At 31.1% G+C, this 24690-nt stretch overlaps 1 protein-coding gene across 1 annotated transcript in view; it reads right to left on the bottom strand.

Moving 5' to 3' along the window:
* PCDH15 (protocadherin related 15) overlaps positions 1–24690 on the bottom strand; it is a gene marked incomplete in the record, with an annotated part of 701567 nt that overhangs the window by 151109 nt on the left and 525768 nt on the right. The window contains 2 exon segments of the mRNA XM_036222126.1: positions 827–1051; positions 3362–3667. Coding sequence (XP_036078019.1) covers positions 827–1051; positions 3362–3667 — 531 coding nt within the window.

The raw sequence follows: 24690 nt of genomic DNA, 5'->3' as shown, positions 1-24690 counted from the left end.
TTTTTAGTTATTTATCAGTTAACCATCAAACAAAAACTCAAGAGAAATGATGATTCCTTATTCCATCATTTTTACATTACAGCTCCCTATACAAATGAGCATTGCAGAAAAGTTGCTTATGACCTTGTGTACACTGAATCCTCAACTTAAAGCACCTTTGAGGAATTGGAGTCATCCCAAGAACCTAAATTTCTCTTATTCTAGGTAGAAATGCATTAGTAGAAATGCATTTGTGATGCTTTCCCCAGAGGAAAGGTGCTCCTTTGGGAATGAGCAGAAAAATCTGAAAGTTTAGTATGCAGTTCAGGAGACTTTTATATACATTAATATTTGAGAAATGATGAATCTTTTCTCATGTCTTCTTTTAAAGGTATACCTCAAAAATCACTGGAAATCCAAATCATTGAAGATACCATGCTCTTTCAGTCAATCATTTGCCACAGAGTAGTATCACAGCGTAATATAATGAATGAGACAATCAATCTAGAGAGGTTAACAATGTCCCCCACATTGCAGAACTTGAAAAAGGTTGAGCCAGAACTTTATTCCAGTTTCATCTGATTCTAAAGCTTTTCATTCTAGAATCTTCGGTTCCAAACTACACTAACCTAATTAGTTCTGGGGACATAGAACGCAATGTAGATAAATAATAATGTTATTTCTCAAGTGTTCATAAATATTTCACATTCGAAAATCTGTGTTCTGGGTCTGGTACCACTGTGTTATTATGAATGGTTGCCCTAAATATTACAGGTGTAGTATAAAAAACAGAAGCTACATGTAGAGACTGCAAAGTAGGCAACCAGAAGTCATCTGTATTCCTTACCTTTACTATTACTGTGACAGTAGCAATACCAGGTGGCATTGTTCCATAAATATCAAAGGCCTCCACGAGAAAAGTGATACTTGCTTCCTGATCTGGAAATGACTCATAATCCAAACTCCTTAAAAGCGAGAGTTCTCCACTAAATGGATGTAGGGCAAAAAAGTGCTTCACTTCTGGGCTTCTTATTCGATAAGACACATTTGCTCCAAGGTCAACATCTTTGGCCTGTAACAAGGTAAGCAGAAAATCGATTATATCAGTGGTATTACCAAACTAGAGGGATGCAGAACTGATGGAAGTCATGTGTCAGTGCTTAACACGGCATAAATTTAATGATGACCAAAAGACATGTTTCAGAGAAAAGCACTTTTGTTAAGTAATTTACCAGAGAGAGGTAGAAAGAGACAGAAATGGAAGAAAGGGAGAGAGAGAGAGAACAGAGACAGAGACATGAGATTTTTGTTCTTGTTGCTCTTATTACTAAATTTATTTTAACTGAAATATAACTAAAGAATTATATTATGGTAAAGAAATAAATATTGTCATAAATGACTTTTTAGTATTTCCTGCTGATTGTATAATCTTGAAAAAGAATATTTAAATACAAGTAAATTTTATTGCATGATTTCCATAAATGCAATAGATTGTTAAAGCACTATAAAAAATATAAATAATAATTTAATCTCACAAGGATCCTATTATACATTTGTAGAGATCACCTATTATTATTCCCTCCATTTTACTAATATTTATTGAGTATTTATTATGTGTTAAGTGTTATAGAAATGCACAAGATAAATCAGAAACAATTTCTGTCCTCTGGTTTACTCTCTCCAAAAAATTACACAAATACTAAACTTAAAGGAAAAGTGATACGTCAGCTGAAAGGTGTTCAGAACTGAGAGCAATATCTTTGAGCTGAAAGGACAGGTTTTTATGCAAGTCTTATAGGATGACTTTCATTCAGTAGCACCAACTGGCAAAGGCACCTCTGGTAGAGGAAATGGAATGAAACAAGTATGGAAAGCGGAAAATGAAGATTTGTTAGAATGTGCATGTAGTAATGCAAAAACCTCCTATGTGCACTTTTAGTCTTGTCTCCCTTTAATCAATTATTGACATCACAATTAGATAATGCTAAAGCATAGGTTGTATCATGTCATTTTCCTGCTTAAAAATTCTCCTTGTTTTCCACTCTGTTTTAGATCAACTCCAATCTCTTTAACATGGCAAGAAGAATCCACACATTTTCCAGTCTTTTAGTCCCTAACTCTCTTCTCTCCCCCAGGATTTTAAGCAGGTTCTTTCTACTAATTCTGACTTATTCTTCAGTTCTCAATTGAGAAAGGAACTTTTTACAGGAAATGTTCTCTTTGTTGTAAAGATTAAGTTAAAAGTTTCACCTGATTAGGTTAAGAGTTCCTTGCATTGAGAACTTCTACTTTAATTACCAGTTTTCTTGTCTGTTTGCTACACTGGTCTGAAAATTCCATAGAGGCGAAAAATCTTTCTTGCTCACATTTGAATTCCCTGAGTCTAGCAGAGGAGTGGACATACAATAAATACTAAAATTATGCTTGTTGAATGAATGAATGAGTAAATAAATGAATGGGAGAAATAGAAGAATAAATGGAGAAATAATGGCTCTCTCCCTGGTCAGTATTTGCCTTTTTAAAAAAGATTTATTAATATTTCTCATCTAAAATTTATTGAGTTGAATTATGGAAGAAATACAAATTTTTCAAATCAATATTAAAGAAATTCAAATTTGGATTGCAGGTGAAGGAAAGACTAGAAATTTTTTTTTTTCCAAAATATACTCATATGCCACTTGTGTCAAAATTAAAGATGTAGTTGCTTAAAATGTAAATTTCTGAGCCAACTTAACCTACTGAATCAGAATATTCAGAGTTTCTAGCAATATCACAGTTGAGAAATGAAAAAAGAAGCTTAGATATGGACACACTATTAAAAAGTTAAACCTGTAGAAGGATGTCAGTAACGTATTCAAAGTAAAAAAAATTACAAAATAATTGTTGTAGCAATATCCTATTTCTATAAAATATAGAAAAACTATACATGCATGCATATTTATGTTTATATACACATTTTTGATACTTGTGTGAGCACAAAGATAAATGCAAAAGAATAAACATAAAACATTAATACTGAGTACTTTGGAGGTAAAGGTGGGAGATTACTGACTTTTTCTTTATAGACTTTGTATTGTCTATTGTTATAATAAATATATAGCCTTAAATTTTTAAATTAAAAAGTCTACTAAGAAGTGTTATTTAATTTCTTACAAATGTATATATTTTCCCCTTAAAGTAGGGTTGTTATATCCCTAAAAGTAAGATTGTTGGATAAAAAAAAAAATCCAATATTTGAGATAAGTTAAAATTTACTCATTACTTATCTGTAATTAACATTTAACTAGGTATGTTATTTTTTGATTTGCTAAATCTGGCAACCTTATATTAATAGCTAATCTCATAATGTGGAATTCATGCAATTAATACTTTTTCTACACACCTCTATTTGAAGGAAGGTGGTCCCAGCTGGCAGATTCTCTTCAACGACAACAGTATATGTTGAGTTGGTGAACACAGGACTGTTATCATCAATATCCAAAACCTTGATGGCCAGTGTTATAGTTGAATGACGAGGGTGTACTGCTCCATCAGTTGCCACAACAACAAGTTCATAGTAGTCCCTGACTTCCCTGTTAAGCTTCACAGCTGTGTAAATGCTCCCATTGGATGTGATGCGAAAAAGATTATTAAAGTTACCCAAACTGTAGTGCACTTGGCCATTTATTCCAGCATCAGGGTCAGTTGCCTAAATAAAATTAAAAACAAAGAAATTCATATAGTATGTTTTGTTACGCTTTTTCAACATTACATTTTGTTACATTGCCCTGCCAGAAAAGAATAGCTAACAAATCAGGGCTTATTTCTAACTAAATATTCTTTTTTCTCTCAAAAGAAAATTTAAAAGATTTTTATGAGAGTATAATGTAAAAGTCTAGACCATGAAAATAAATATCTTCATTAATATCTTCATTCAAAATGAACATAATTTATAAATTGATGCCATTAACAATAACAATATTATGACAGGAAACTCATAAAAATTGAATTTTCCTGGATCATCATTTCTTTAATAGATTGTTATTTTTAAAACAAGAACAACATATTTATTTTATAATTAAATCTACTAAGCGATAACTTAAGATTGTATAGTTTTTCATTCAAGCACTTTCTATATTTATTTCATACATATATGTTCAAGTACATTATATATTACCTCTTATAACCCTCACAATGTTCTTATGAATAAATATAATTGGCCCCATTTTAAAAATGAGAAAACTGTGGCTTATAGACTTGAATTATCTTGTTTAGCTTCACACAAGAAATGAATATCTCTGCTCCAGTTTTTAGTACAATGCCTCATACTACTTAAAATATTTGTAAAATTAATGAACATTTGAATAAGCGAATGCATAGATTTGAGATTTAAAACTAAATCTGCTCCAAAACCCAAATGAGAATAAAAGTACAGTAACTGTCAAGTATCTATGAAGGGCTGTAATTAACATTACAATACAATCTCTAAATGATAATTGAGAATTGTTAATGTTATAATAATAACATATTAATTGGAAAATTTTAAGTCATATAAAATCACTTTATGTCGAATAAAATGTGTAAATTGTGAGTAAATAATCTCTGAATGCAGTGTTATGAGAATTAATCTTATCCAAAACTTAATTAATCATGATGTAAATTATGATATCTCACAATCAAATACTACATCTTTTATTTTAAATAGTTCTGAGAAATTGGAAGAAGCTATAAAATGTTACATAATTATGCCTCAAACTGTTGCTAAGGAAAGAAAGGAAAATAAGACATTTGGATTCATTATGAGCCAGGGACTCAATGATCACTTAATATTTACAAAGACTGGAATGCATATGATGTGTTTTAACAGCCCACATAGAGATGTGTATACATTTTTACAAACTCTGGTGAAGAATGTGGGTGAGGTTGCTAAAGGCTTATGTCTTATTTGAAATCATAAAGTCCAAGATGTAAAAGTAATGTTTGTAACTGTGCTTCTTCTGTCATAATGCCAGATAGTCCACCAGGATTTGTTCCTTTGACTCATTAAATCATAAATGCCCCTAGGAGATTAATATCTCTTAAGTCTTAAACCTGAGAAAAGATGAAATAGGAATTGCAGGAATGCCTAAAGAGGAAAAAATACTGTAAAATAGTTGAAGAGTTTCCATAGATGTGTTTTCTTCTACTTTTACATGTTGTCTAGAATATTCTACACAAATTGACAAATTAGTAAAGCTAGTCATCTTAGTGGAAAAACAAAAAAAAAAAAACACTCTTCTCTCTAAAAAAAAAGAGGAAACCTCACAAAACTTTATCTTTTTGGCTAAAAGTACTGCTTATGTAACTAGAAAAATATAATCCAGTAATATAGCATAAATAGATTTTATTTCATAATACCAACACTTGAAAATTACAGTGATTTTGTGGGAATTCTTAAGACCACAAAATCAATCACTTATATAATCAGTAATTTAAATGATTTTTTCTCAAATTAGCTTTTTATCCTGCTATATAATGAAAAATTTATTATGATAAAATGATTTAATTTGACTATCGTGGCTCTGTGTGTAAATGTGTGTGTAGGGGGTTATAGTGTGTGTTGGGAAAGTGTTATTGTTCTATACATGTTTAGCTGCTTAAGTGCTATCTCCAGTAAGATGCCTCGTAAATACCTGTAATAGTTTTCTATTGCTGCCATAACAAATTGCTACAGATTTAGTAGCTTACACAAGTTTATTATTTTATAGCTTGATAGGTCAGAAGTTCAGGCTAAATTGAAGTATAGTAGGGCTCTATTTCTTTCTGGAGGCTAAAGGGAAAGATTCCTTTCCTTGCTCATTTAAGGTATTGACTTACTTCAGTTTCTTGAAGTTGTAGGAATGATATCCCTGCCTCCATTTTGGCTGTCATATAAGGGCCATTTCAACTTCAAGAGGCCAGCCTCATTCCTTGGCTCATGGCACATTCTCTCCATTTTCAAAGCCAAAAATATTGTGGGTCAAGTCTCCCTCCTCTTTTCATACTTTGAGATACATATCGCATTAAATAACAAAGTCCAAGGTATAATGGAATTTATAAAAAAATCCTTATCTATTCATAATATGCTTTCATATGTATAAAATATCTCATTCCTAACCACGTTGGTTCAAGTCACCATTAACTGTGGCTTACATTACTGAATTACTTCTTATTTTCTTTGTTATTTCTTTTCAGAGAGATCATTTATAAAAGAGAAAATGATACTAGTCCTCTGCTTAATATCATTCAATAATTTCCATTGCCCTGGGTAATATTCAAATCTTTAAAATAGCCAAGAGATTCCACATTAAATGTTGATTTCACTATATTCCAGGATACTGCAACCTTCTTCAACCTCCAACCTTCTCCAAAAGCCTCTGCCTGAAGGGATTCTGCTATTATCCACCAGACCAACACCCACTTCTCTTTCAAATGTCAACTTAACATCACTTCTTCAAAGCTGTCTTCTCTGAATACTGAAATGTCAATTAGAACCTCCTGGTTTACATGTCAATAGCTTCATATACTAGTCATTTATACCACTTTTAATAATTTTAATTATTTAGTTATCAGTGTGATTATTTGTTTAACACTAGTCTACCTTTTAACAATGTAAGCTATGAGTATAGGGTTTAAGTTTTGGGGAGGTTTTTTTTTTCCCATTGAGTGCTCAGCTCCTAGTATAGCATCTGGCACATAGTAGGCATGCATTAAAAACTTAAATATGTAAGTGAATTATATATATATATTAACATAGAAATGAGTATATTAATACTGCTATGTACTAACTACAGAATACTTTTTTATTTATTTTTTATTTTTTAGGCGAGGCAACCCTTAGTTGACCTCACAGATTGCAAAGACCTTGTTAGCTTAAAATCCCTTATTTTTTACACCAATAGCACCTGGTCTTCCTAGGTGGTCTCCCATCCAGGTACTAACCAGGCACAATCCTGCTGAGCTTCTCAGATCAGACAGGATCAGGTTTGTTCAGGGTCAGAATTCTTAAAATTATTTTATTCATTATATATCTATTGTTTGGTTGCATTTTAGTTTATAGTTCTTGCTTTATCATTCTATGTAATTTTGGCTAAGGATTTCAAAACAAACACTGAAATTATTAGAATTGCACGTGGAACTCTAATCCTCTCAGCAAAACTATGTATTCTCGGTCTATACTGAAAATATCACTTTTTAAAAATACATAGTAATATTTTGTCATGATCAAAACAAAGGTATAATGCAAGGAAATATTTTGTACTTTGAATAGTTTGTACAATGATAAAGAGGGGCTATGCAGGTTAAGATGGCGAATGACTTTAATATATAAAAAGAGATTGCTACATTACAGAAGCACAGATTCGTTTCAGTGCTTCTAGTATATGTTTTTTGATGATGTTACCAATGGTATGTCATTTGCTCTATGCCTCAGATACCTCAACTATAAAATAAAAGGTGTGAAGTAGAATAGCAGTTTTGAATTCCTTTTCCTTCCATTACACATGTCAGAGATGAAATTTGCAAATATACCACAGATCAATTATAATATAAATGAAAAACTATAGCTATTGCATAATTATCTGTAATCTAGTTGCAATGTCATTTTTTTGTTCACTCTATAAAATTTTGAGTATAAAATTTTAAGTGAATAGTCATTATCATAGATATAACCTAATAATTAATATTAGAAAAATGCAAATGTAGTACCTACATTGGGAACAAATGACTTGGGAAAAAACTCACATTTGATTATAACAACCTGTTTGTAATCTACTGGGCTAGAGGATTGTTAGGAAACTTGACCTAATGAGAGACTGAGATATAAAAAGAACTTCAGTTTCAGAATGAACCACCTAAAGTATTGCATCATGTTAATATTTCCCAAACAGCTATATTAACTATATTTTCCCTTGGACACTTCTCAATTCACATTAACACAGAGAAGTGCTATATTTAAAAATTCTCTTTAAAGGTAGGGTCTTTGAATGGGTCCTCCCCTATACTTCATCTTGCCAAGAGGGAGGACATTTTGGCACGACAACTGCCCTATCTCTGCTCCCTCACTCACTTGTAAGTAGTGAATTTGATAGAAAGAACTGGGTAATCACAATGCCTTAAAGCTTTAAGATCTGACTATTTATAAGAATGATTTATGGTGTGATTCTTTAGGTATGTAAGCTCTTTCCCTATGGGTGAGACCAAAAATTCCAGAAAGAGCTATATGGGTGAGCTAAATTTTGGGGTGCCACATTATCCAACCATCTCGCTCTCATACTAAGCCTTTTAATATCAGTTTCACCCATCTGTCACAATTCTGTGTCTATGTCTAAAATGGTTTTGAATCTGTGAAAAGTAAAAGATGTTCGTTATTGATATTCTCAAATTCCAGGGATGTTTATACCCTCATTTCCCAAGAAATTTAATTATAAATTCTTTTTTATTGTTGTGTTCTTGGCAGAATACTTACTAATATCTTGAATGATACAGAGTTTTTAAAATAGTACTAGAATTCACTGATATATGCCAGAATTAAAGCCTCCTTATAAGTCTTCCCATGAATTTTTCACACAATATTTTCACTTTGTACTTCTTGTTTTCCATGACACATCACTTCAAAATGACTGTTTTAAGTTCATAGAACCAATTGTGTCTACTCTCAACCATGTAAGGATTCTTAAAAAGGGTATATAGTAAAATAATAAATGGTTAATAAATGATAATCAGAAAAATATGTTTTCAGTAGGGTCAATAAGAGATTGTTTTTAAAATGACTTAAATTGGGAGTGACTCCATAGTGTAGTGGTTAGCACGTGTGCTTTACATGCAGAAAGTCCTGGGGTTTCCACCCCAGGTGAAGCCATGGACCATACCCCAGGTGCGCCAGGCCCCGAATGCATGCTGCAAGCATATGAAGGGAGACACCCTGCCTTAAGAAATCCAGTTTTTAAGGGGAAACAATGGCAACATCCATAAGTCAAAGGTGGAAGTGGGGGGGGGGATTAAAGTGGGGGAAAAATTAAAAAATAAAAAATAAAATTACTTAAATTGATAGAAAAGAACATGGAGAGAAAATTAAATTTTGGGTTTTAGTCATGGCTTCGATAAACCAACTATAAGCGTGAGTTTTTCCCAAACTACATTTTATGGAATAATAGTTAATATCCCTTAGGATGCTAGTTGTGTTTTTTAAGTGGAAAAAGTAAAGACCAGTGGAGAAAGTGAGGTTGTATTCAAATAAATAAAGTTAGTAAAATAGACATAAAGTTGAAATATTTAATTCCTTTGCAACTTCTCATGTCATTAATATTTTAATGAGCAAGGTCAAATTTTCAAAGGGGATATTGTATCACCAGATTTAGAAATCCTGAGTAATAGAAATATAGCCTCCTTTCAATATGTTGATCAAACTATAAAAAGAAATCCAAACTTCTATGCATGATTTAATTCCACTCTACATTTTCAGCATCTCATACTATTCACTCTCCTGTATAAACTCTCTGCTCATCTAATCAGTTTTCTACATTTCCCTAGGACTCAGCATACACTTTTTGACATGTATTTTAAGCCTTGCTATAATGAATCTTTATTCGCCTCTGAAATTCTAATCATTTAGGTAGTCTTTAAATCTCAGCTCCAATTCCCCTGTTTCCCAGAAAATTTCTAGTATTTAAAGATTATTTTATAAATCTGAATTTCATACTTGACAAATGCTTCCTTGTATTAATTTTAGTTTACACTCTTTTCCAAACTATAAGTCCTTTTAGAAAAAAAGATGTCTCATAATTCTTCATATACTGAATATTTCAAATATATTGCTGTCTCTATTTTATAGTGAGATGATTTGTTGATAGAAACTAACCACATATTCAAAAGATAGACTGGAAATAAATGCTAGATCAGGCATCCTCATCAATAGGGTTCATAATTTTGCTTAAGTCAGCTTAATTATAAAATATAAAAAATATGTTCAAAGTTGAATACACACACATTTTTTATCCTATTTATTACAACTTATTCACTGAATGCCTAGCTTCCATGAATGGAAGTGTGTTTGATGCTCATGGAATAAAAGGCTGTAATATTCTGTAGGAAAATGCTCTAAAAAGTTTAAGGTAAATCAGACATATATCTAAGAGAGACAAAGAAACCAGAATATTTGTAAAATGAGGGCTATTCAGTTCCTTTTATATCTCTGAATCAATTAAGGATCATAAATAAGGTCGTGTAAGTGACATGGGCTGGTTAAGCAAGATAGTTTCATTTCTTTACTATTATAGATGGGTATGTAGATGTCAGACAAGATAACCAAACATAAAATCCCTTACTATCAGCAAGCAGTACTGTCAATAAGTTTGCATTGGTGTTTAATATCTAACCAAGGAGCTCAGTGTGTGATGCTATAATGAAATCATTTATCTCCCTAGAAATCAATTAAAAGTTAATTAAGATTGTTAATAAGAAAAATCACACATCTCTTCTTTCCTTGTAGTACATCAAAGCAATAAACAGTAATAGCTGCAACTTTATAATCATCTGTCTATGGCTAACACATTCCGTTAACACACACCTTACCATGGGGCCTGATTGGTGGCTAGTTATTTGTAAATGCTTATTGATGGAAAATTGGCTGATAGTCTGTAGTCAAATAAAGACCTCAATGGACAAAACAGAGAATATTTGCTAAAAAAATCCTCTGTAAAACCTTAATTAATAAATTCAATGTTGAGTACATTTGAGACAACCAAATAATAACAAGAAAGAAATCAAATTATGTTTGAGGGCATTTACTGAAGAAGATTTATTGAATATTTGTTGAGCGAATATTAAAAATGACTATCTTAAGTTCATTGATTCTATGAATTTAAGATAGCACTTGAAAAGGAAGCAGGGAAGTATATTCCTTAATCATTAAATTTATTCCCTTTTCTTCCTCATTTTTTTCAAGTGGTCTACTATATATTCTTTCTCATTAATAAGAGTGGAAGCTCGCTACTGGGATGCCTACAATGGGGGCAACAAATTCTATAGAGATCTAAAAGCTGCCTGTATTGGGGGAATATTTCGGGATAAAATCTCAAGGGAGAGCCTGGCATCTGCATCCCTTCCATTGAAAGGTCTCTGGGTAGACAGTGCATTTCTTCAAGGATTAATTCAAATTTAAAATGTTTTACATTCATATCCACTCAAATTATTTAGATATAAAAGTATCTCTGTTTATTCTCACAAAATCAAGTACATGCAAACTACTTTGAGAATGAAAAGAAAATAAGCTATTATAAAGGTGTGAACTACCCATGCAGCACATAATTAGCCCAGTGAGAAGCTAAAAGGGAGCTTAGCTCTACTTTTCACTTGTCCTTTACAGCAATTTGAGAAGCTGTGCACTCTTTTCTCACCTTGAAGTGAGAACCATAAAAATTGTTGAACAGAGAGGTCAGAAGGAGAACTTGGGCAATGCCTTTTTAATGACATTACTAATGGAAACACTTTTCTTTTTTTATCCTCCAACTTCAACAAGATATAAAATAGTCCTCGGTGTTTTTCTAAGGAAGTAGAACTATTTCAAGGGCTGTGATTATCAGTGTAAAAGGGGAGAAGCAATTTAGTGACTCAAGATACTGGTAAAATTTTCCTCTCTTCACACAAATGCTTCATTCATTATTGACCAATGACAAATAGACTTACTGGCTAGAAGGTAATATATATATTTGAGCTCAAATGACTAAAATTGTAACCAGTCTGAATAGTTTTTTTTTTCAAATATTGGAAGTCTCAAATATTTAATCCCTAGTTATCTAGAAAATCTATAAATAAACTGGGGATTTCTTAAGGGTTTAAGCTCTAGGTTAGAAGCCCAGATCTTTCACATATTAACTCTATGGCTTTGGATGAGTCAACCATGCTAAGCTTCCATCTTTCATCTGTAAAATGATGAAAATAATGAGTATTTTGCTCACTGTCCCCAATGAGGATTGAACACATTTAGCAGTATGCCTGGGTCATATAAAGTAATCAATAAAAAAATAGATATGTTTATTATTATCAAGATTTTCAATATCTACTTAGAAACTGTTAACAAAGCTTCATTCTACCATAAATCTCTTGAAGAATATTTTTTATTAGACCAAATTAGACTTTTATTTGGGGGAGGGGGCTAATTTATACATTTCATTTCCTTAGGATCATGTTTAACCTCGCATAGTAATCTATTAGGTTCTATTAACTTTGTTATTAAGATTGTCTAAGAATTTTGGTTTCTATATTAATTGAATCATTTATAAAGTATCATTAAACCTATCCACAGTGTTTTTAGTGTAACAAAAATACAAGGGAAACTTACATGATCAGCTGATAAATAACAGAAAGGAAAGGGCACTTTAGCTATTACAAAAAAACAGTGATTATGATTTAAGGACACTGATATATTAATTCAGATAGTATTAGACACACGGCAAAGAAATTTTTATCGAAAGGTACATCTGGTTTTATGAATATTGCTATACTGAGAAATGTTTGCTATGTCTGGCCTTAAAAAAGACAGCTGTGTATTTGAAAAATCAAAAATGTGTTCGATTTGAAAGTAGAATAGATAACTTCTAGTTGCATTTAAAGAAATTTATTCATGAACTGGAAAACAAATGCATATGTCAGTGACTGATCATGACCTGATTATAAATTGTGAGGTTCTTCACAATTTATAATTGTTAGAGAGGAAAGGGGCATAAGAGTTATTTTACACCAACCATTTCTCTACTTTTCATAACTACTGCAGGCCAGTCTTCCAAATCTAAAAAGATAAATTCTGTCCAGAGAAATCAGTGAATATGTTCCCACAAATAAAGTTTTGAGAGCTGCCCATATTTTTTTTCAAAGCTATGACTTTTTTTTTATTTTTCTTAAATTCTTTTCACTCTACATAGAGCCAACCTAAAGTAAACTGTACTGAAGGGCTTAGGTATTTCTCTGGGATGCCTTCCCTGGCTTTCTCAAGTCTAGATAACTGTCATTCCACTGAGACTCTATGATTCTGTATTTCTCAAGCTCTGTGACAATATAATTGCATGCTTACCTACTTGTCTCCTGCACTATACATCACACAACTTGAGGACAAGAAACATGCATTGCTCAAAGCTGATTTTTAATGTTTATTCTTTATAACTGTTCAATAAATATTTGCTAAATAAATGTTCAATTAAAGACTCTTTTTATCAAGTATTAGGTACCTTACCTGAATGTTTGTTGAATCTACTAATAGCCAACAAATTACACAATATATTTACATAATAAATTACATTTTATTCTAATATTCAAGATTCTATGTAATCTTGTCCTAACCTATCTTTATGCACTTATCTCCCACAACAAACTCTCTGACACAAACTCTGTTTTAGTCAAAACAGTTTATATATTATATCAGTCAGCTTTCAAAAAAATATCAGTGGTTTACCATCATTGTTGTTTATTTCTTGCCTACACAGCATCCACTGTGAATTTCCTGCATCTCTACTCTGCATTATCTTAATTCCAGGAAGGAGGCTGAAGAAACAGCCTCTGTTGGAACAGGCTGTTCATGCGACCCAAGGAAAAAAAGGTGAGATAATCAAGCCATAGCTTTTTATTGCTTCTGCTTGGAAGTCACTGCCCTCCCACTTCATTGGTCAAGACAAATCTTACATAACCAAGGCTGATGTCATGAGATAGAGTAAGTAGTATCCTCTGACAGTCTGGGACAGTAAGAAATTGGAAACAATAATAGAATCTGCCACCCTCGTTATCCTTGAAATGCACTATGCTCTTTCTTCTCTCTTATAGTTCTGTTTTAAAATCCTATCTAATTCTTTAAAATCTACCTCTAATTTACTCATCTTCTTTCTAGGAAGCCTCTTCTTTTCATTTAACCTCTGAACCCTCTTGCACTTAACACAAACCACTTTCTATTGTTATTTATGTATATTGGGTGGTTAAATATGAGGCCTAAAATTTATAGCTCATCCAGTTATTATACAATGGGAGGTATCAGTAGAGAAAAGAATCTGTGAATTGCTTGGCAAAAAAAAGGGACAATGTATGAGAAGTGTGAAGTTCAGGTAGGTATGGAAATAAGAAAGAGAATTTATAAAAATAGCAAAAAATAGAAATAAACTATCTTCCTAGAATTTGGGGATATTTAGTTCAAAGAAATGGAAAGTATAAAATTATGCAAGCCAGTTTAAATGGTTACGATATACCCTAGAGTTATCTTAATGATAGAATATAAATTAACTCCAGGTAATTAAATATTAAGCCTTAGGAAGAAGCCATGTATCCTTGTACTAATTACATATTCGTTCATTATGTAATGATAAACAATAATCAGAGATTAGGTCTTTGATATTTCAGGAAAAGTGTTGTTGTTAGGTTTACATTCACACAACAAATAAACAAAATAATGTTTTATATTCACACATTTATCTCTTATACATTAAAAAGTAAGGTTTTTTTTGCCTCTCAAAAACCATTTTCTTCCATTTTGGGAATGATATGTCCCTGTTGAAAATGAATGCTTTAGTCAAAATAAAGCCTTCTTAGTATAACATAAATAAACATTTTAATGAGAACAGTTTCTTCTATTACAAGCATTTTTCTTTCAAATACTCATTACAATGGCATCATTTCCTAATATATTTGTCACCATTAGCATGTTGGGTAACTCTTTTGGGGCAACTCTGGAGTTGCACTCAATAGTCATTCTTTTTTAAGTAATTTAGGGAAAAATACCATCACCATGAATTGCACTTTATGCAATAATCTGTTTAGCTCAGCCTTTTTATTTTTTTGAGCGCTCCTTGTCTGTCAAGTTCTGACACAAAGTATTATTCTCTTTTTTATTTTTAAAAGTATTTTAAAGTTTCCTCTGTGCCGACCGATGATATAATAATTTGCTTATCAGTTATCTTTATGATCCTTGCTACGAATCCCAAATTTTAGTTTTATTTTTACCTGGTATTCTTTAGAATTGAATATAAAAATACCTACGGATTTTGATAGTCAAGAATAATCTATGCACTAAGTATTGTTCTATCTGTCACAGAGCTTTTGGTTGTTATATCACGTTCTCTCATAAAAGATTTGCTTGTATCAGTGCTAGAAGAAAATGATAACTGAAAACTGAAAAACTCTGACAGACATTAGATTTTCTGTGGAATTCTTCATAATTGCATTTTCTAGAGAACATTCAAGTATTAGATTATCAAATACATATCTAAGGCAAAAAAAAAAATGCCTTCAGCCCATATAATATTCTCAGAATTAGGAGAACAGATCTTCTAATTCCCAAATACTATAAATAATGCCTTTTACCGGATATAAGTACACATTGTTTCTAAATAACAACCATAAAATGAACAGGGCTTTCTCCATTTTCTATGCATTGTTATAATTTTATTATATTCGCCTATTCTGATAATGTTACTAAAGTATAGCAAGATATAGATTCTGATCCCTTGGGTTTATTTGATTATTTGTAATTCTTTAAGCCAGGTCAAAAATTTCGCAGTTTTTAGTTTTGTTCCATTCCTTTAATCTGAGATTTCCCTAATCTTAGCCAAATTGGTTGAGAAATGTTATGTTTTACATGCATTCCTTTATAAACAATGCACTTAAGGAACTGAAGATTATATTATCAACTGTCTTATCTAACATATTCATTTGACTTAGGAGAATAAAATTAATTGGAATGAATAATTTATCTCTCTGTATTCACTTCCTAAGACTGGATTTATGTGCAAAGGAAAGAGTTAATATGTACAAAACGTAGAACTGCCTTTTGAATCAGAAACATTGGTTCCAAATTTTGCTGTGCTCTTCTTTTTCCAGCTGCCTTCCTTCCATTACGCTTTCAGAGTAACTACATCCCTATGTGCCACTGATTATATAAACCGTTGGTAACTATTTTATCATGATTACATGCAATAGGCATAGTGCAAAGGTGCTGTCTGGTTCTTTTAATTTTGGTGTAAAATGATATTGCTGCTCACCTTAATATTAGAAATACATGTAGATGTTTAAAGGTTACAGATTTTATAAAAGACTCATATATTTTATCAACTCTCTTAATTTTGTTTGTCATTGTTAAATGAAAGAAAATAAACCCAATTAGAAGTTTAAAGAAGTGAAGAAGAACTTCTTTTGTACATACATTCGTTTATTGTTAACATAGTCTCAAGAAGAAGAACATTTTAATATCAATAGTTCAAGCAAAAATTTTCCTTGAGAATATGGGATTTATTTTATGGAATTATGTTGATGTTAGGAATAGTGTTGTCAATATAATTAAGTGATGAAAGAATTGGAGTCTGGTATGAAAATATTAGAAAAAAATTAAGTGCATTATTCCGAGAAACCAAAACTATATTCTGTCCACCAAGTATCTTTGCAAATAATAAAAGCGAACATTATTGGCTTATTTCCAACTTAAAGTCCTAAGAATCTAAATGTAGACTGAAGCTACAGTCCAGCATGGCAAGTTTGAACCACTTTGATTGGTTTGCCCAGAGGAAGCATTATTCTTGATACTTCATAAACACTGATCGCTTTTGACAGAAATCTGTCTGTACAGACACAGATGAGTATGATACTGAGGCATCATAAAACCATTACAGAAGACTGTCGGCTCAGAGGAACTCCTCATAAAAACATTCCACGAGAAGGAATAAGGCAGTTTAAAAGAGATTGTCTTTGCTATAAATCCACATCATACCCATAGGGGATATCTCCAGTTTTGGGCTTTGGAATCTCAATGAACTAACCTTTCTGAGATATCATAAACTAGTGAGAAAACAAGCCAAAGAAAGAGTGCCTGTTTTTATTTATTTATTTTGTAGCCTGAACCTAATTTTTTTAAAAAGCCTCCCATTTTTGATCCTTGCATGACTTGAGGAAAAACACTGTAAAATATAAGAGTCTTTGTTTGTAAGTTGTCTTCCCTATAAGACACATGATGAAATAAAAATTAGTTGCATGCGGTTTATTGAGGTGTACTTTTGGAGTCAATACATGTGGGAAGGAGAGGAAGAAAGCAGAATTGGATTGACAGATAGCTAACTACTATGCAGAGCCAACAACAGCCTTGGCCAACTCTGGAAGGAGTCTGGAATTAGAATTGTATATTACAGTTATTGTGAATTGGGCCAAATAGCCAGGCTTTTACACTTGGGTATCAGTCAGAATGTGGGTTGCACTGAGAAGGGTGTGACCTTGGGCAAGGTGGTTCTCTGTAGCTGAAGTAATCCCTGAAGCAGCTAACAGTTGAGTGATGTCTGCCTGTATAACTCTTAGAAGCTGGAACAGGAAGTCTATCCTTGAACAGGGATCAGGGTGGTACCTCTCAGTCTCCAGTATAAGCTTATATTTGCATTGCCTTTTCATTATATATAAACTTTTTTTAACAGAATATAATGAATCACATATACATATATATGCATACCTAAAATCATTATATTATTTATTGTTTTCCAATAAAAAAAATCATCAACTACAGAGCTACAGTATGGCCTTAAAGTTACAAAAATCTAGGGTTTTATTGTTTTGACTTGAACTAATAATGTTCTCTTTCTACCCCTACACTCAGAGATGTGGCTTGTATTTTCTTTTTGAATGCAATTCTCATGTAAGAGCAAAGGTCCTAGATGTGACGAACTTTCATTTTACTACCTTTTGGTTCTCACAAATACGCAGCAAGATAGTTAATATCTTGCTGATATTAACTATCATATTAATATTGCCCACATTTTATAGAGAAGAATATTGCAGAAAAACTCAGAAACTTGTTCAGATTCCTATAGTTAGCAAATAAAAGAACGTGGGTTTGAATTTATGGCACCGAAATGCCATTGTTTCGTGACCTTTGTTTAGTGATGGGGGTTGTTATAATCGGTGTAGCATTATAAATTATTCTAAATGCATGATAGATTGGAGCCCAGAGATAAGCAGTAAGATGATATGAAAACAATTTAGAATTCATTTTTAAATAGTTCGATTATTTTAATTATGGAAATTAAGAGCCATATCACAAAACTCCATGCTTTGAAGATTATTATTATGTAGCAACTCAAAATTCAATTAGAAAAATAAAAACCTAAGTTACAAAAAATTTCACTGGTTCCCTTTATATTATTCCTTGGTCTGCTGCAAGCTAGTCTAAAGTGATACCAGTGGAGAAAAAATACTTCAGCGAAGTCAGTGGAAGTCATAGCATGGAATTCAGGAAATACAATAAGCAATATGTTCAGAGCTATGAATTTCACTGATTGCTTTTAGACATAGAGGTAATCATTTCAAAATAAATCTATAAACCATTCACCATCTACTCATGTCTTCAATCTCCTGCTACCAAAATTGAGGAGAACCTCCATCAATGGAATCAATTCCCTCTTACATTCCCAGGGCTATGTTCTTGGGACTATGTTGCCTCTCTTTCCAGCATCTTCTACATCCTTTTAAACTTAGTCTATTTCCATCAGCCTTTAAACCTCCTGACCAAATTATTACTGCCAAAAAAAAAAAAAAAGGAAAGCAAGAGAGAGAGACAGATAATAATATTTTCCTACTATTCTGTTGTCTTGTTATAATCCCTTCACATCCCAATTCAGATGAAATAAAAAGATCAGCATATATTATCTCCATTGCTGTACTTATTCCTCAGTGAGTTATTTATTTATTTATTTATTTATTGTCATGTTAAACTTTTTACATCTGTTTTTGTCTTTGCATCTTTTTCTACTGAAGCAGTCTTCTCAGTTATCTACCTATTCTTCAGTTCTCAGTTTACATAGATATTCCTCACACGGGGCTATCCCAGGCCTCTCAATATATAGGAGAATCCTTGTTACACAAGCTCAGAGTACTCTTTATTCTCCCTCACATTGTTCATGACAATTTTTACTTTTATATTTAATGGTGTGTTTATTTATTGAATATGTGATACTTCATTAATCTGTGAGATCTATAAGAGCGAAAACGCTTCTGCTTGTTACAACATTGTGATTGAGTTCAGTGCTCCACACATAATAGATGCTTTATAAATATTAATTCAAGGAAAGACAAATGAAAGATAAAAAGAATCATAACCATAAACTAAAGTAGAAAATACATTGATGTAATTTATATTAATGAGAAAAAAATATTGACAAAATGCTTCCGTTTTCTCCTTTATAAGAGAGAGAGAATCTAAGTCTTCAAAGGGAGGCAGAGCAAGGTATTATTTAGTCTACGAGCAAAAAAACTTATAGATGTCAACTTTGTGTTGGTCGAAAAACAAGATTCTGATCACGATACTCTCACAAAAAAATTTATCTTAGCATAGGGTAGTTAAAAGAATATCAAAATTTTGGCTTAAAAATTTTTATTTTTTGTTCCCAGCTCTTTTACTTATTAGCTATGTTACAGTTACCACTCATTTATTCTATCAAAGATGCCTTGCCAAGAAAATGGAAAAATAATTTAGGTCTTAAAGTGCCCTATAAACATGTGCTACAAATCATTGTAATTAACCTGCAAATTTTGAAAAGGCAACCCTTAACCTAATTGATGGGGGTTTAAGTTGTTACATTGTTTCATGTTCTTAATATTAGAACTGTTATTTTAATTATTCATTTTACCAACATGTATTAAACATGTAATATTTGCCAGAATCTATGCTTGGTGGGAGATATGAAGAGGCATAATATATGTTCCTTAATACTAGCTACTGAATTGCTCTTAAAGATGTCACAATTATTTACTTAAAAAGAAACAAAATTAAAATACAAAGAATTATGTCAAATCTTTGCTATACTCAGTTACTAAATGTATTCTGTGAATAAAGTTGGATGTTGAGTGCAGATGCAAATGAAGTGCTACATGCCAATTAGACACAATTATATATATCTGTGTGTATGTGTGTGTATATATACATAATAATATATCTGTTTAGTCCCTTCTAATTTAAAAACTGCTTTTACTTACATTATCCCTTTTAATCATCATACCATTATGATCATCCTTATTTTACTGACGAGAAACCTAATGTTATAAGAACTTAAATAAATTGACAAATCTATAAAACTAATAAATAGCAGAACCAAAACTCCAAATTAAATTTTTTTCACTCTAAAACTTTTGCTTTTTCTACTTTTTTCTTGCTCTCTCTATTATAATGGTATATACAAATCTTCCTGATAGTATACTATGGAATGTACCATAAATCTTAAATCTTACCCTTTAAGCCAATCTGCTAAGATTATCTAAAATTAACTTCATTGAAAACTGATATAAACATGAATAATTATAAACTAATGATTAATGAATTATTAGTTTCTCAAGTAATAATTATTATTGCTCAATTAATAATTAATGAATATTAGCCTCAGATATAAAGGATAATTAATTTTCTTTTGTCCCAGAAGAAAACTACTGCATCTTAAGTAAACCAAAATATTCTTATTTTCCTTGTCATAATTGTTTTTATGTAAGTAGATACTTTATAAAAACATGGCCTGTCAGAGTATACTACAAGATTCAGAGAGATGATGGAAAACATGACCTTTAGACTAATAGTCACATTTCAAATCTGAAATTTGAATTTTATATAAAATTGTCAACAACCCACATATGGTTTGTACATTTGTCCAATTATAATGGCAGGCTTCATTAAAGCTGAATGAGTCAATATATGAAGATTTGGATGCAATGGCTTGCTCTAAAACTCAAGCAATATTCTGTCATTTTAGGTAACTTTTAACTAGGCCTTTTTCAAACTTCATGTAAATACAAACAGGCAAGAAATTTATTTAAAGAAGATTTGAAGTACAGCTGCACACTTAATACTAAATACTATTTGAAATTAGAAAGACTATCTTGAATATCTAAAAAGTAGAAATAAAAATAAAGAATAAAGACACAAAAAATTCTTTTGCCTTTCAGGAAAGCATATTAACAACAAAGAACATTTCTCAATGGAGCACTTTTCTAGAATATTTTGTGTAGACATGAAACCAATGTTTTTTTTTTTTTATCAAATAACACCAAATAAACAAATATAAATAAAAATATATTTATATCATCATTTAATGCTGAGTTAAATTAAATTAGTTTCCACTTTGTACATACCAGTCTCAGCACTTTTTGTATCGCATTGTATATATTTATTTGCATTCGTACCTCTGTTATCTAATGCAAATTCTAAAACAGCAGAGAATGTACCTTGTTCACATTAATGCCTTGGTGCGGAACTGAGTTTCCATCTCAGTAAATATTATTTGAATTTTCCGAATAGTGTTATTTTGTCCCACTCTTATATTAAAAAATATATATATCAATGCATAAAAATACAAAAAGATTATGTTCTAATTTTATTTGACTCAGTCATACATGCTTTCATTCATTTATTCATTCATTCACTCACACAAATTTATTGTCAAATGTGTACAGGACAGCATATTAGTTATCGGGGCCGTAAAGAAGGGCAAGAGCAAAATGCTCTTTTATCTAATGTCACTTGAACTCTAGGAAAAAATAGATATTAAACCATAATTGCTTTTAAAATTACTGGAGCAATAACCTGCAGTAATAAAGTAAAGATGCATTGCACAATTACAGCATATAGTAGGGCTTCTAACCAGCCCTCCTGAAAATTACATTCTAATAGGCAAAATAAAGATTAAAAAAAAGTCACACAAATAAATAATTTTGAATTTTAATGTGTATTATGAAAAAGTACATGGAGGTATGATAGCATATAAATAGAGACATTTAATACAATACAATCTTGTGGAGTTTTTTCTCAGTTACCCAATTTGTTGGCTTCTAATTTCCGTAATAGTCTCTTATGACCCTTTATATTTCTGTGGCTTCAGTTTTAATGTCTCCTCTTGTTCTAGTTCCTTCAAATGTAAAGTTATCTTGTATATTTGAGGTTTTTCCTGTTTAATGTAGACATTTATTGCTATAAACTTCTCTCTTGGTACTGTTTTTGTCACATCTCATGTTTAGATATATTGTGTTTTTGTTTTCATTTGTCTTGAGTTACTTTCTAATTTATTTTTTATATCTTTTTAGAGCCATTGGTTGTTCAAGACTATATTGTTTAATTTCCACATATTAGTATATTTTTCATTTTTGTTTCTGTTATTGATTTCTAGTTTTATCCCATTGTGATTGAAAAAGGTACTTGGTATAATTGCAATCTTCTTAAATTTATTAAGACTTGTTTTATGACCTAAAATGTTATTCATCCTCGAGAATATTCCATGTGCACTCAAGAAGTATGTGTATTTTGCTATATATGTAGGTATGGATGTGTATACACACACACACACATATATATGCACACACACATATATATATACACATATATATGTATATATATAATACATATACACATATACATATACACACATATATACACACACATATATGTATACATGTACATAATACATATACAGACATATATATGTATATACACATGTATATATGTATATACATGTGTATATACATATGCATATGCATATATGCATATGTACACATATGTGTGTGTGTATATATATACACACATATATACATTCATCATATATGTGTGTATATACACACACACATACACATTCACATACACATAGACATATATTCTGTTTATATCTATCAGGATCAGTTGGACTTTAGTGTTGTCCAAGTCTACTCTTTTCTTTCTTATTAATTTTCTGTCTAGACGTTCTACCTATAATTTAAAGTGGGGCACTAAAGTCTGTTTTTACTTTCTTGTCTAAATCTCACTTCAGATCTTTCAACGTTTATTTATACATTTAGGTGCTTTTGATACTGTACACAGGTAAATTTGTAATTATTATACCTTCCTAATGAGTTGACTATTTTATCATTATATAATGACCTTCTTTGTCTCTTTGTCTCTTGTGGATGAAACATTGATGAAAAAGAAAATATTGACAAAACGAATGAACATTTATAAAAAATAAAAAAGACATATGTAAATAGAAAGAATCCATGTTCACGAATTGACAGAATTAATATTGTTAAAATGCCCATACTCCTCAAATTGATTAGAAATTCAATAAGATCTCTATCAAAATACTAATGACTTTTTTTTTACAGAAATAGAAAATAATCCTAAAATTCATATGGAATCACAAAAGGCACTAAATAGACAAAGAAATCTTGAGAAAGAAGGACATAACTGGATGCATCATACTTCCTGATTTCAAAATAAATTACAAAGCTCCAGTAATTATAATAGTATGATACGGCATACAAACAGATAAATAGATCAAATGTAAAGAACGGAAATCCCATAAATAAATCCACACCTATACAGGTAAACACTCTTTAACAAGAATATTCAAGAATACATAAAAGGGAAAGGATAGTGTCTTCAACAAATGGTACTGAGAAAACTGGATAGTCACACTAAAAAAAAAAAAATTGGTCCCTAATGTTACACTATAGATACACTATAGACAGAGATCAATTCAAAATGTATTAATGACTTATAAAGACCTGAAACTGTGATAGTTCTAGAAGAAAAAATTTTGCTTACTAAATAAGTATGTATATATATAAAAGAAAATGAAAGTGAATTTGTATGTCACATTGTGCAGAAAAATTAATTTCAGATAATAGATAATACAAATAACGAAAGATAAAATTTCTTAAAATAACGTAAGAGAATATATCTTCACAATCTGAGAATAAAAACTAACAATTGAAAATGCTGGGTAACGTTGGTAATCTTAAAATTAAAAACTCTACATCTCAGAAGACACCTTTAACAAAATGACACGCAAGCTCTAGAGATGGTGAAGAAGTCTGAAATACATGTAACAGGAAGGAAGTTATGTCTTTAATATATAAAAAATTCCCACAGATAAAAAAGAACATTCAAGAAGAAAAATTAATAGCAACTCAATAGATAAATGGATGAGAGACAAATAGGCATTTGGGGAAGAAAAAATGAAATAGCTATTAAATATATGAAAAGATGTTCAATCTCATTAGAGAAATGTTGATCAAGACCACAATGAGATATCACTAAAACTGTGCCAGATTGGTCCAAATTAGAAAGACTGATACATTAATAATGCAGATGGGCATCATTACTAACTCTCAAAATTCTTGGCACAGTCACTATGAAAAACAATTTGGCATTTTTAATAAAATTAAATATACTCACACTCACAACATAGAGAAACTCAGATACATGTGTACCAGGGGAAATTATATAAAAGTATTCACAACAGCATTAATTACAATAGTCTCAACTGGAAACCACTAAAATATTCATCAATAGTAGAATGTGAAAATGAATTGTGACCTAGCCATATACAGCAAATAAAATATATAAACATCCAGACATGTAGCTGAATCTTAAAAAGATAAAGATGAATAAAAGAAGGAAAATACTAAAGCATATACACTCTACAATTCTGTTTATATTCATTAAAAAAGACAAAACTAAACTATATTATTTATGGATACATTTTTAGTTGGTAAATGTACAATAGAAAGCAAGAAATCATTATAGTGGTTAATTGTAGGTGAAGGAAAGTAGTTGCAACTAGAAAGAAGTATGCAGGGGGCTTTCCTGGTGATCCATTATATACCCAAGTGTATTTTGGTTTATAATAATTCATTAAATTGTGCATTGACTTTCCAATCACTTTCTATATATTACACATTTTTTTTTAAATT

The sequence above is a fragment of the Rousettus aegyptiacus genome, unplaced genomic scaffold, assembly GCF_014176215.1.
Source record: "Rousettus aegyptiacus isolate mRouAeg1 unplaced genomic scaffold, mRouAeg1.p scaffold_m13_p_6, whole genome shotgun sequence".
NCBI classification, from domain to species: Eukaryota; Metazoa; Chordata; class Mammalia; order Chiroptera; family Pteropodidae; genus Rousettus; species Rousettus aegyptiacus.
The sequence above is the reverse complement of the archived record's forward strand: the minus strand, read 5'-3'. Positions and strand labels throughout refer to the sequence as shown.